At 57.8% G+C, this 14109-nt stretch overlaps 1 protein-coding gene across 3 annotated transcripts in view; it reads right to left on the bottom strand.

Moving 5' to 3' along the window:
• Positions 1-1482: 1482 nt before the first annotated feature.
• Positions 1483-14109, bottom strand: part of OSBP2 (oxysterol binding protein 2) — a 139252-nt gene continuing 126625 nt past the window's right edge. For all 3 annotated transcript variants that reach the window (XM_065851519.2, XM_071816192.1, XM_071816193.1), the window contains 7 exons: positions 13374-13619; positions 9501-9621; positions 7577-7680; positions 7124-7219; positions 6129-6313; positions 4601-4821; positions 1483-4424 (listed from right to left, as the gene is read on the bottom strand). In XM_065851519.2, the coding sequence (XP_065707591.1) occupies positions 4282-4424; positions 4601-4821; positions 6129-6313; positions 7124-7219; positions 7577-7680; positions 9501-9621; positions 13374-13619 (1116 nt within the window). In that variant the 3' untranslated portion in view covers positions 1483-4281. The remainder of the gene's footprint in view (positions 4425-4600; positions 4822-6128; positions 6314-7123; positions 7220-7576; positions 7681-9500; positions 9622-13373; positions 13620-14109) is intronic.

Here is a 14109-nt window from a genome sequence, read left to right as displayed (position 1 = left end):
AAGTCCACTGTTTTGGGCCGGGGGGACGCTGCAGCGGGGACAGGCAGGGAGGGCAGCAGCCCTGGCTTCTTGCCCGCTGGGGTTGGGACAGGTGGGACCAGCCCGTCCCCGGCAGCGCGGGAGCAAATGCGCTTTAGTCTGGGCTGGGGGAGAGCCGGGCAACCCACACCCTGTGCGCAGCACCAGGCACCTGTGCGAGCCTTGCTGCGCTTCTGGCCTTTGAGGACAGCCTCCTCCAGCTCCATGCCTGCCACCCAAGCCTGCAACACTAGGCAAGGTGAGGGTAACGCTCTAAAAGCCCCCATGAACTCATTAGGCTTCAGAGTGAACAAGCCAAGACTAACGCAGCCCAGTCCACCCACCTCCTGGAGCTGCGGTGCCAGGCCGAGGGACACACTGAGGGGTGAGAGGTGGGTGTGCAGGTGCCGTGGGTTTGCCTCTCAGTGAAGTCAGGCTGCCCTCACGCCTGCTGCACCCAGGAACTCTGCTGCCTGCACCCCCTGCCCCGCTGCCGGGCAGGCCCCCGTCCGGGTCCCCCACCCCAGCCCCAGCCTGTGCTCACCTGGGCGGGCTGTGCTGAGGGAGGCAGGAGAGCAGGCAGGAGAGCAGGCAGGACTGCGGGCAGGAGAGCAGGCAGGAGAGCAGGCAGGACCGCGGGCAGGACAGGGCTGCGGGCAGGACAGGGCTGTGTGTGCCCGTCACCTGGCAACACCACAGCAGCCGGTCTCTGCTGCCCCGGGCTTCCCCCACCCACCGCACAGCCCGGCCCGCAGCTTCCGCCACCTCCCCTGGGCCTCCTCTCTGGGGACACCTACTCTTGGCCAGCTACTGCCCCTGGGCCGCCTCCTTCCCACCATCCCTGAGAAACTCCTCCCCTGCACACCTTCCCCTGCGCCGCCTCCTGTTCCTCCTTTCCTGGGCCTCCCACCTGGGGCCAAACCCCACTGGGACATCTTCCTGGACAATCTCCTCCCCTGGCTCTCCTCCCTCCCTGCGCAGCCATTCCCTGGTCATCCTTCTCCTCCAAGCTCTCTCTCCTGAAGAACCTCCTTCCATGGGTACCTGCCCTTGGGCCACCCCTCAATTCCTGCTTTCCTGGACCTCCTCCCCTGAGCAACCTTCACCTGGACATCTCCTGCCTTGGACAACCTCCACTGGTCCATCTCACCTCCTGGCCCTCCTCCCCTCAACCATCTCCTCCCCTGGGCAACCTCCCCCTTGACCCTTCTTCACTGAACAACCACTTCCCTGGACCTCCTTGCCCTCTGGGCCACCTCCCATCACCATCCTCCCCTCCTTTGGACAACCTTCCCCGGCCATCACGCCATGTCTTCCCCTGCATCTCCCTTCCATGGTCCCTTTCCTGGTCACCTCACCTGCCATCCGTCACAAGCCCAGGCCTCCAGAGCTCGCCCATACGGGGGCTCCTCAGGACCCCCAGCTGCAGCCTTGGGCAGCGAGCGACCATCTCAGCACCGCGGCTTTTAAAACTCCCGAATCCAAGTTTTTATTACCGTGTAGGAGAAGAGGGATCACTCACAATATATTGTTCAAAAAGAAATACATTCAACAGCATTTACAGTGGAATGACATTAAAATCCTCTGGGGTGGGAACAGAAAGACCAGGAGATGGTGCTCTGGTTAAGTGCTGCTGCTAGATGATCTCTGGAAGGTAATTTTTTAAATTAGCCTAAAAAAGGGGGGATTTCTGGTTTTGGGGGGTGCTCCTCGCACCCTCCCGAGCTGTGCAGGGGCTGTGATGGTGATTTCTGGACAGACATGGGGATGGGGGCACATCAGAGGGGACCTCTGGGGTCCCAGAGCCCAGCGGGACCCTGGTGCCAGCACTGACAGCAACACCTCGCTCCCCGCTGCTGGACGCTCCGTCCTGACCTGGGGACAGCCCGGGCAGGAGGCTGTCACCTCGCCGAGCTCAGGGTGACACTTGCATTGACAAAGCAAACAAGGAAAATAAGGCATTTGGAAGAGCTCAATTTCTGGCCCGTTTTACAAACCGATTCAGTCCTCAAGTGGAACAAAACCCCCAGGACAGCTCTGGCTGCGTCACCGCTCCCCGGGCAGGGGAAAGCCCAGAGATCCGCACCCCCCGGGCCGGGACCCCCGGCAGCTCTCACCAGCTGCACCCCACAGCAAGTGTGGCCGTTCGGATCATTTAAGAGCTGCAGCAGCTTCACCGAGCGATGGGGAAACCTCCAGGCAGGGTCGGGAAGGAGCAAACAGGCCGATCAGCTGCTGTGACACAGGGGGACGCAGCCCGGAGCATCCCAAGCGCAGGGGATACCAAGTGCCGCCCTTCAAACCCCAAATGCATCGTTTCTAGAAGGAAATATCTTTGAACGCTACCACATCCAGCTCTGGAGCAAAGTGTTGCCTCTCTAATTTGAGAATTACTCCATCACCCCTATGTCCTACCTCAGGGAACAGTACTCGTGCTACAAAAACTCAGACAGACACTTCTGTCTTCATTATTTTTCATCTATTGTGTACCATAGAAATTTAAGCAAAATAATTTTATATATATTTTTATATATATATAAATTAGAAGCAAATAAATTAGATTAAAGGGTATAGTGAATCAGTGGGCGTTGCCACTCCAACAGTCACTCACTACGGTTACGCCGTACAAGGTCTAGAGCTACTGCACACGTAGGTTTGCTGTAAATCACGGGTATGGAGGTGCTGGAGAAGCTGACCAGGAGGAGACAGATGGTTGAGGAACCTGATTGCGTTAAGTGTCCCATGTGCAGCCTGGGTATTCCAGTGACCATTGCCTCAAAGTTCGTTATTGCTAATTATCTTCCAAGGTGGATGTGACAGTCCAGCTGGGGGTGGGCTCTGACCCGCGGGAGGCAGCAGTCAGCGTGACACGATGAGGACACGGAGAAGAAGACACTAAAAATGAGATCTGATGGAGCAAATGCAGGTGTCCAGGTCTCCTTGACACTCCCTGGCCCAGCAGATCCCATCTTCAGCGTCCCACCACCCTCTGGCGCTGGGGACTGGCGGTACTTGCCCATGTGGCCAGTACCGAGCGATCGCTCCTGACACGGTCAGGGCTCGCCCTGCTCCTCCCGTGGGGCCAGAGGGGTGAGCAGGAACATGGGGCTGCTTTAGTGACCTGAAACTGCTCCTGGGACAGACCAGCCCCAAGGGAGGGCGAGGAGCAGAGCCGGGTGCCCCCCAGGCTCGGCCTGTGACCCCCACACTGAGGGGTGCACCCAGACCTGCCTGGCTTCATGGGGTGGGAGACCCAGGACTGGGCTCCATCCCAGGGACGCTCCACCCCAGGGATGCTCCACCCCAGCAGCACCGCAGCCTCGCTCCTCCTCCCGCCCAGCGTCAGGCCAGCTCTGCAGGGAGACGCAGCCGCAAACCCGGCACCGAGGTCGGGAGAGCGGATACGCGGAGCCGGAGCATCACTGGTCCACAGGCCGCTGTGCTCCGCGTCTGCCAGGCGCTCCAGCCTCGGCGAGGCCGCTTCCACCTTCCGATGTGGTTGCAGGAAAACCAAACCAAACCAAACCAAACCTCACTCAAATCACTCTCATAAAGACAGTCCCAAGCCTTGGCTAAACACGGCAGACTGTGGGGAATCTGCTCAAATGCTTCTTGAAAGAAAAAAAAGTAAAAAAAAAAAGCTGAAATATCCTAATTGGTGTTACTGGGATGACTGGGCACTGCAGGAACCACCAAGAGCCTCCAGGATCAAGCGCCACGGCCCCTGGAGACAGCGTCTGAGCAGGACACAAGGTTGGTTTTGTCCATCTTTGAAGGAACCTGAACCAAGAGCAGCCTGTTTTTAAAAAAAATAAATCCATGAAGTCCACACACAAATGGGGGGGAAAAAAATAATGTCAAAGAAAAGAGCCCACACAGATGCACGGCATCCCCACAACGTGAGTATCTTTGGAAGTCAACGTCTCAGCCGATAAAGCCGAGGCGCTGAAAGATATAGGCAGCAACTCCTGATAGCAATAAATATGTTCGGCTAAAAACAAACCAGATCCACGTGTCCTCGTTCCTATTTTAGTCGCTGAAAAAGCCATCATTAAAAAAAAAGGATGCTATTTATTAGTGCATAAAAAAATAGGTTTGGAATCCCTGTTGAGATTTGCTTTTCAAATTTCCGCACGTATTGACTCTGCGTGTGTCTGCACTGTGAGCTGCGGGCGGGACGCTGCCAGCGTGTCCCCTCCGTCCCTCTGTCTGTCCCGGCGAGCCGAGGCGCGGGGTCGGCCACCCCGGTGTGAGCCGGGCGGCTCAGAAGATGTCGGGGCACGTGCTCCAGTCCTGCTTGTCCTTGGCCTCCCAGTAACCGCCCTTGTAGACGCAGATCAGCTCCCCCGTCACGGCATCCACCTTGCGCTCGAACCACAGCGGGATGTAGCCCTCGTAGTCCTTGCCTGGCCGGGGAGAAGCCGGGGGTGAGGGCCGCGTGTCCCGGGGAGCCCGCGCTCCCTCACCCACCCAAATCAACGCCAGGTCCTTCTGTCACCCCCCAAACCCGGGGGGTTTCTCCGCCGCATCCCCCTCCCACGGCAAGGGGTGCCCAGTCCCGCCGGCATCCCCAGCATCTCACCTTCCTCCAGGGCCTCCACGGCCTCGGCCTCGCGCCGCCGGCGCACGGCCCGCTGCTTCTCCTCCAGCCGCTGCTTCTCCACGTTGGCCTCGTCCCAGCGGCCGCTCTCCATGAGGCGCTGGTCGGGCCGCAGCCGGCTGTCCGTGGGCGCCACGCGCTCCTCGGGCTCGTTCAGCGTCAGCGCCAGGTCCGAGAAGAAATACATGTTCTCGGCGTTCTCCCTGCGGCCGGAGAGCCCTGGTCAGCACAGCGGGGCCACCGCTGACCCCGAGCAGAGCTCCCCAGCTCCTCACAGCCTCACGTCTCACCCCAGCCCCACCAAGGCTGCTCCTGCTGCCCCAAACCACACGTGCAGAGGGAGCACGGCCTCCCACCCTCCACGCGGAGATGCTGATGATGCCTCGATGGGCGTCTCACGGGGGAACAGAGAGCTCTCCTCTGCTGGCTCCGCACAGCGAAGCTAAAAGCCAAGCCTATGAACCACAAGTGCTGTGTTGCCCAGACGAGACACCAAACAGCATCATCAGGAGCTGCTGGATCCCCAGCTGCAGAACCGGTGGCACCAAGAGGAGGACACTTGCCATGGGAAATGCTCCAACAGAGCATCTCCAAAGCAGGGACCTATCATTACCGTTTAAAAGAATGAATCCTGTCTGCAATTGCTAACCTAAAAGTATGTAAATGCTCTCACTTTTAGGTCATTTTGCTCATCTAACGAAGAGGGACCTGCAAAACACCAAATCAGAAACTACACACTACTGCCATTGCAGCTTTAGACATTCTGGAGTCTGTGCAGTAAGTTCAGTCTTGTTTTAACACCTATCTATTTGATAAAGTGTCCTTTAACAGAACATTGCTCGTTATAGGCTGCAATGATTGTGTCACGAATACGCAAATGTGTAACCAATTGGCTCTTCAGGACTGTCCCGAGGGTGTGAATGGAGTGACAAGATTTTGTATATAATAGCTGTCACTTTTCTCCCTGGCGCGCTGGCTTTGTTCCAGCATCCAGACTTGGTAGCTCTGTAATGAACACAACATCTCATTCCTGTGTGCTAAAATTCAGCTTATTGCACATTGAGTGGACTCTGCTTTGGGGACAACACTGCGAATGGTTGGAGATCGGTTTGAGAGCTGTGGGTGAGCATGGAGAGAGGACTGGTCTCCAGAGGCTACAGCAACTGCTGGGACAGGATGGCCAGGGACGCGCCAGCAAGACAAAGGGGCCAACGCATCTCCCCGTCATGGCCAGCAGCCCAAAAACACCTAACGAGTAACCCCAGCTACCCAAAACCTGCCTGCGAAGGTCCCCAAAGCCACCGTCCCCTTGCAGGGACCTGCTGTCTCATCCTGCTTCCTGCTCACACCCTGGAAAAAGCCACACAGCCACCCAAAGCCCCGCTCCCTTCCCATGTCCTCAGGCTGGGGACACGAGTCCCCTGCACCCCGCGGGGCCCAGGGTGACACCGTGAATCCCCGTCCGGCTGTGGCACCCCAAGCACAGCACCACGCGCGAGGGGGCACTCACGGGAGGGGGTACTTCTTCCACAGGACCTTTGGGGACAGCGTCTGATAGACAGTTTTCTGCTTGCCCTCCATGCTGGTGCTGCCGTGGCTGCTCTGCACGATCTTGGAGCACTCCATCTTCTCGTCCCACGTGCCGGACATGACATAGTGGGCTTTACCGTCAGCATCACTCACCACCCCTGTCACCTGGAAGAAGAACACGGCTCTGGTGGCGTTTGGAAATGCTCAGAGGACAGAGAGGGATGCAGGGGGGCAGAACCTTCTCCAGGTGCCACAACTGGAGCATCTGGGCTGGGTGTTGCATGTCCTTGGACACGAGCTGCACGGGGGGAGCGTGGGCTCATCTTGACTATGCAGGTGGGTCTACAGAACATCCAACCCTTTCCAGGTCTCAGTGCCAAAGTTCCAGCACATGGAGACCAAAACTTGGGCTTGGAGGTTCCTCCCAGCCCTCCCTGGTGACAGTGTCAGAGAATCACAGAATAGTTTGGGTTGATGGAACCTTCCCAGCTCCCCCAGTGCCATGAGCAGGGACATCTTCACCAGCTCAGGTTGCTCAGAGCCCCGTCCAGCCTGGCCTGGGATGTCTCCAGGGATGGTTCATCCACCACCTCTCTGGCCAACCTGGGCCAGGCTCTCACCACCCTCAGGGACAACAATTTCTTCCTCACATCCAGCCTGAATCTCCCTCCTTTAGTTTAAAACCATCACCCCTTGTTCTATGGCAACAGATCCTGCTTGAAAATCTGTCCCCATCTTTCTCATCGGCCCCTTTTAAGTCCAGAAAGGCCGCACTAAGGTCTCCCCGGAGCTTCTCTTCTCCAGCGGAACACCCCAGCTCTCTCAGCCCATCAGAGGTGACAGGGTGACTCCTCAGCCCCGTGCTGGGCTTGTCCCAGCCATGGTACTGGGATTCTGTGAGCCCGGCTCAGAGGGAAGAGCCAGGTCTCACCCCGCGCAAGGTGGCAAGGAGCAGCGAGAAATCTGGATACGCACCTTTCGGGGGACGTCCCTGGAGAAGTAGCTGTAGGGGGTAAATTTCAGCTGGCATTTATCTTTTGACTTATGGTTAACAATCTCTATTTCACCAGACTAGATGGAAGACACAGAACCACAGCGAGTGAGAGACTTTGCAAGAAGACAAATCAGACGTTAGTTGTAGTTCGTGCGGGTACAAACCAACACCAGCTACAGCATTGATTCCGGCTGCAGCCGCTACACCAGCCACCCCCTCAGCCCTATGGCTCCCCAGCAGCAGGGTAAAACCCGACCCACACCTGACCACTCTGCCCCACAGAGCTGCCGGCCTTGGGAAGAGACTTTGAGAGCTCCAAGAAGTGTCCCTGTCTGGGAAGGGGTACAGTGGGGACCCCCAGCAGGGCCCTTCCAGCCCCCTGCCCCTCCCCAGAGCCAGGCAGGACCCATCAACTCACACCCGCAGCCACCGACCTGGTCAATCCAGAGCTTGCCCACAATGATGTTGTGCACGGTGGAGGTGACTTTCCTCCAGACGTAGTGATTCCCGCTGGAGTGAAACTCAAGGTGGATGGCGCCTGCGGAGAGAGGAGCAGCCCCGAGCTCAGCACTGGCAGATGGCCGGGCTGCCCTGTGGCTCAATCATAGAACAGTTTGGGTTGAAGGGACCTTCCCAGCTCCCCCAGTGCTACCCCTGCCATGAGCAGGGACATCTTCACCAGCTCAGGTTGCTCAGAGCCCCGTCCAGCCTGGCCTGGGATGTCTCCAGGGATGGTTCATCCACCACCTCTCTGCCCAACCTGGGCCAGGCTCTCACCACCCTCAGGGCAACAATTTCTTCCTCATGTCTGGCCTGAATCTCCCTCCTTTAGTTTAAAACCATCACCCCTTGTCCTATCGCAACAGCCCCTGCTGAAAAGTCTGTCCCCATCTTTCTCATCAGCCCCTTTCAAGTCCAGGAAGGCCGCACTGAGGTCTCCCCAGAGCTTCTCTTGTCACACAGAATCCCAGAATGTGAGGGGTTGAAGGGCCCTGTAAAGCTCATCCAGCGCAATTCCCCCATGGAGCAGGAACACCCAGCTGAGGTTCCACAGGAAGGTGTCCAGGCGGGTTTGAATGTCTGCACAGAAGGAGACTCCACAACCTCCCTGGGCAGCCTGGGCCAGGCTCTGACACCCTCACCGGGAACAAGTTTCTTCTCCTCTTTCAGTGGAACCTCCTGTGTTCCAGTTTGCACCCATTGCCCCTTGTCCTGTCACTGGTTGTCACCCAGAAGAGCCTGGCTCCATCCTCCTGACACTCCCCCTTTCCATATTGATCCCCAGGAATGAGTCCCCCCTCAGTCTCCTCTCCTCCAGCTCCAGAGCCCCAGCTCCCTCAGCCTTTCCTCACACGGCAGATGCTCCACTCCCTTCAGCATCTTGGTGGCTGCGCTGGACTCTCTCCAGCAGTTCCCTGTCCTTCTGGAACTGAGGGGCCACAACTGGACACAATATTCCAGGTGTGGTCTCCCCAGGGCAGAGCAGAGGGGCAGGAGAACCTCTCTGACCTACTGACCACCCCCTTCTAACCCACCCCAGGTCCCATTGGCCTTCCTGGCCACAAGGGCCCAGTGCTGGCTCATGGTCACCCTGCTGTCCCCAGGACCCCCAGGTCCCTTTCCCCAAACACCCCAACTGTCTCAGCCTGTTCCCCCAGCAGAGCTGTTCCATCCCTCAATGACCCCCCAGCACCCCGCTCGTCCCCAGAGCTGACCCTGCCCCTCCACCTGCATTGCTCATCATCAGCCCCTGGCAGCACTGGTCTGGTCTCATCCCTCGCCACACACTCCGTGATTGCTGCAGGGAGGAGCTGCAACACCCGCAGGGCCCCTGCCCTTCTCCTGCCCCCCCAAATCACTCATTTTCAAAGCAGGTCAGAAACACGCTGCCCAGTTGTCTCACAGGGTCAGAAGCCCATGCAGGACAAGCCCCAGCCGTGCTGCCCAGCACAGGGACAGGCAGGAGACCAATTCAACCTTGGAATAACAGAGCTTATTGCACCGGTCTGCCAGGGAGAGGGTTAGAACAGGCAGCAAGCTAATGATTAACTATCATTTAAGGAGAAATCCATTGACGGGGAAGCAGGGTATTTCCAAAGCACAGCCTCTACGGTGTTAGCACAGAGCAAAGCTGTCTCCCTTTGCGGCTGCTATCATTTCCATTTCCAAGGCAGACAAGTTATCATGGGGGTGTCTGTGATCGGGGGCACAAATCTGTGCTCCCACATTGCTCAGGGTGGAACTCACCGAGCTCTGCGTGAGCCCAAGGGATCAGCACATCCCTTTAACCTCTGGGGTACTGCACGAGCAGAGCAGGATAAAAAGCCAGCCCTGATGCTCCCGGCATGAGTCACCTACCCAGTGGCATGATGGAGAGGTATTTGCCCCTGAACTTGCTGGCGATGGTGATTTCCTGCCACAACGTCCACCCTCGCTTGGAGTAGACATGATGGGCGGCTGCCGGGGGGTGGTGGCTCACCTGGGGAGAGGAGAAACAGCCATAAGGTCACGGTCACCAGCACCAGAGAGCCCCGGCAAGCACTCGGCCATCACGGCATCACTCCCAGGAGAGGCGATGGCTCCACACCAGCTTTGGCCCTAAGGATGCTCTGCTGACTTGAACACCTCAGTCTTTCCTGGGCATTGGGGTGACCTCCCCTGAGGTCCCTGGCAGCATGAGCAGGTGCACTGAGCTCCTGCCAGGATTTTCTAATGCCCATTACACACAGAATCACAGAATCCCAGAATGTGAGGGGTTGAAGGGACCTGGAAAGCTCATCCAGTGCAATCCCCCCATGGAGCAGGAACACCCAGCTGAGGTTCCACAGGAAGGTGTCCAGGCGGGTTTGAATGTCTGCAGAGAAGGAGACTCCACAACCTCCTTGGGCAGCCTGGGCCAGGCTCTGACACCCTCACCCCCAACAAGTTTCTTCTCAAATTTAAGTGGAACCTCCTGTGTTCCAGTTTGCACCCATTGCCCCTTGTCCTGTCCCTGGTTGTCACCCAGAAGAGCCTGGCTCCATCCTCCTGACACTGCCCCTTTCCATATTGATCCCCAGGAATGAGTCCCCCCTCAGTCTCCTCTCCTCCAGCTCCAGAGCCCCAGCTCCCTCAGCCTTTCCTCACACGGCAGATGCTCCACTCCCTTCAGCATCTTGGTGGCTTAGCAAAGCTTCAGCTGTGAAAAACTTAACGCAAGCAACTATCGCTGTGAGATGATGCAGTACTGAGACCCTGGGACACAGCTCTGCTCTCCAGGGATCCTGGTTGAGAAACGTGGATGTGCTGACACCCAGCCTAGGTCACCAGTAATCCACTAATGTCTCTCCTGCCAGCAGCAGCTCCCATTGCCCTGCCTGCGAACCCCCAGGGGACACACATCCCCAGGTTGCTGGAGACACATGGACCTGACCTGCCAAGACCTCGGCTTTGTTCCTGCAGACACACTGGGCTGGAAAAGCGGATCCGACATCCCTCATCCCAGGGATGATGTGTGAAAGGATGGAGCTTGTGCTCCCCGGCTCTGTAGAAGCTGCACAAAGCCACAGTGGGGGCCGGACACCCTGAGCAGAGGGCTCTGTCCTCACCGGGGCTCACCCCGCCGACACCGCACACATCACCCGCCACCGGGAACCAGCACGCCCCGATGGCCACGCCACCCGGGTCAGAGATTAATTCCACCGAGGTAATTAAAGGCTGAGCACCCCAAGCTGCTGGATTACAAACACAGGCAGAGCAAAGGCCTCACCATTACATCCCACTGCCACCAGCAGGAGAAAATCCTATTTGGATAACTGGATTTCAGGCACAAGATTACCAACGCTGCCCTCGGCACATCGGCAGCTGAGCAGCACATGCAGGGCAAGTTCCGAGCAGTGGGAAGGGTGTCTGTCTGTCTGTCCCACACCAACCAGGGCAAGAAGCACCAACGCAAAGCTGCGCTGTCACCAAATGTGCCCTTTGAGATGGCTCCAGGAGGGAGATTTAGAGGCCCCGCTCATGGACCGAAGGCTCCAGAGTGCTGCAAGGGAGCGGGTTTGCTCCCAGTTAGTCTAATTTTGGATGAAGCTCGTGTGCCGTGCCAGCAAGGGCTCCAGCCCGGCCTGTGCTCAGCTAATGTGGATGTGTCAGAAACGCCAAATTTGGGTACGGACACAGGAAAATTGGGACCAACTGGTAAAAGGAATTCAGAGCAGGTTATTTATCTGGGAGGGAATAGGGACAGAAGAGGGAGGGTGGTGAAAAAGAGAGGAAAGAAATGAGAAAAGGGATAGTAGAGTGATGTGGTCAGGGCTGTCCAGCAGTACCCCAGCCAGGGTAATAACGCCCCCGTTGTTCTGACCGCACCCCGGGAGGATGAGGGTGTTGCTGGCTAAGAGATGGATTGAGCATCCTGGGAAGGAATCATTGAATTCCTACAACACTTGGCTGAGCAGCTTGAGAACCCAGGGAGACAGGGACCAGGGAGGTGCTGGAGAACAGAGATCCCAGATTTCTCTGGGCTGTGCACAAAGCCAGCGGGGAACCGGGCTGTGTGGCAGGATGGGAATCGCTGCCGGGCGAGGGCGGTGATGGGGTGCATGATGCCGGGATGAACCTGAGCTCTGCAACGCTCACAGCAAAGTGCTGGGGGATGCCAGGAGCGATGCTGCTGCCTCCAATCCCGCTGCGCGGGCAGGGGACGCGCGTTGGCAGCTGTAGCTCATTACACTCTGGTCAGCAGCGTCCTGGCTCCTGCAGCCCAGGGCACGAGCGCACAAGACCGGGACTGACCACAGGGGCATCCCGGGGACGATCGAACCCAGCTGACATCAGGCACGCAGCTTGGGATGCTGCAAAGGGACAGCAGAGACACGGATCTTGGAGACAAGCTGCTGCAGGACCCTTCCTTTTGTCATGAGCAGGGGGTCATGTTTCCAGGAGACCCCACACAGCCTGTTCACCCTCTCAGCCTGGCCGAGAGGTGATGGGACATGACAGGAGGTGACGGGATGTGACAGGAGGTGATGGGATGTGACAGGAGGTGATAGGAGGTGCCATCCTGCCTCGGTCGGAGCATTGCAAGAGTCTGCCAGGCCTAGGCACTCGTTACCACGGGGGGGTTTTGTCCACACATGCACGTCCAGCCAGGAGCTGATGGCTGAGCACAGCACCTGCTGCAGCGACTGCTCCAAATCTGGGTATGAAGGCTTGGAGCAGATGATGATGAGGGACAGGGACAAGCTAAAGCATGTCAGGAGACACAAGGATGCTGGTGCAAGCCTGGGCCTCCTCACTGTGTACTCCCAGAGTGCCCCATCCACATGTCTGACATCTGCTGTGAGCATCCCGCGGCACAGCACGGCGTGCCCAGATCAGCAGCAAGACCTTTTCCCATGCAATGTCCACCCCAAAAAATGTCCCCCACAGGTCTCAGGGACATGGTCTGCGGAACAGCTCTGCAGCTCCTGGACCTGCATCAGCCTCTGCAGGTCGACCGAGGTTTGTGATTTTGTTTGATGCTTCTGAACGCAGACAGACGTGATGGTTGCTCTGTCCCTGAGATGGCACAGCCACCCCCTGGAGAGCAGAGAGGCCCCCTCACTGTGATGTTCTGCCTGTGAGGGGCAAGAAATGGCCCCATCCCTCCCCAGGAATGCAGGACAGATCAGCCAAGTGTGCTAAATATTAAACAGTCCATTTTCTTCCCAGGTTGCAACTCATTAAGTGCTGCAGGTTTTTAATTAAGACCTGCTGTGTGACTGACGTGTGCCAGATGCGCTCTGCGGTTAGAGCACAGGGCTGGCTGAGGTTCTTGGGTAGGCCCCAGGCTCTGAAACTGAAAGATTTCAGTTCAACAAGAAAGAAATGAGACCCAGCCCAAGAAACAGGGATAACAGTGCCAGAGCTCGCAGCATCACCAGCGTGGCTGGGAGGGAGCTCGGGTGAGGAGAGTTTCTCCTTTTCTGCTCAAGTGTTGGGATGTGGCAGCAGCCCCAGCCCCACACAGGCTGCCAGGACACCCGGTGGGGTGATGGACACCCTTCTGCTCCCCTTCTCCCACCTTCTGCTCTGCAACGCTGCGATGGGCACGCTCTGCCCCTGAAAAATGCCTTGGGCTGTGCCTGCTGCTGCTCCTGCCCACAGCAACGGCAACGCGCTGGCTGTCACGGGCAGGGGAACAGCTCGGAGCGAGGAGATGCTGGGTCTCCTTCAGAGAAGAAATGATTTGCCTGGACAGCAGCAGCTTACCTGCTCACAGAGGGATCGGAAACCCAACTCCTCCAGCCGGTCGAGCTCATAGGTTTCCCCCAGCAGCGGGTTGAATGGCTTTGCGGTGCGGTGGACAGTGGTCGAGTAGGAAGACACTGAAAATGCAGCAACGAAGCACATCTGCTCTGTGGAGCTCTCGCACTTGACCGCTTTATCCAGCAGCTCGTGGTACTCCAGGTCCTCGGTCAGCCTCTGCAGCATGGAGAGCGGCTCGTTGAAGTTCACCTGGAGGGGAATACGTCGGGATCAGCAGAGCAGGAGAGATGCCGAGTTGAGCACCTCACCCTTTGCCTTTTTCTCCTGGCACTGCAGCCTGATCAGCACTAACAACCTGCACACCGGGCTGCCCAAGCACAGTGTGATGCACCCCAAGAGCCGTGGATCTAATGTGGCTGGAAACCGCTGAACCAAAGCCGCAGCCCCCGGGACAGCACGGGGCTGGATGTGCCAAGGCGCGCTGCCTGCACGCTGCCTCTGCAGGGCTACACAGACAGTAAATAAAGGCAAGAAACACGTGCTGTGCTCCCTGAACCCAACTGACAGAGTAATAAGGCTTTGAAGTTCCCAGATGAGGTGTGCTGGGGAGCTGGCAGCTCGTGAGTGAACCAGATATCATAGAATCACAGACGGTTTGTGTCAAAGGACCTTCCCAGCTCCCCCAGTGCCCCCCCTGCCATGAGCAGGGACATCTTCACCAGCTCAGGTTGCTCAGAGC

This window comes from Patagioenas fasciata, chromosome 17 (genome assembly GCF_037038585.1).
Source record: "Patagioenas fasciata isolate bPatFas1 chromosome 17, bPatFas1.hap1, whole genome shotgun sequence".
In the NCBI taxonomy this organism is placed as follows: domain Eukaryota; kingdom Metazoa; phylum Chordata; class Aves; order Columbiformes; family Columbidae; genus Patagioenas; species Patagioenas fasciata.
The sequence above is the reverse complement of the archived record's forward strand: the minus strand, read 5'-3'. Positions and strand labels throughout refer to the sequence as shown.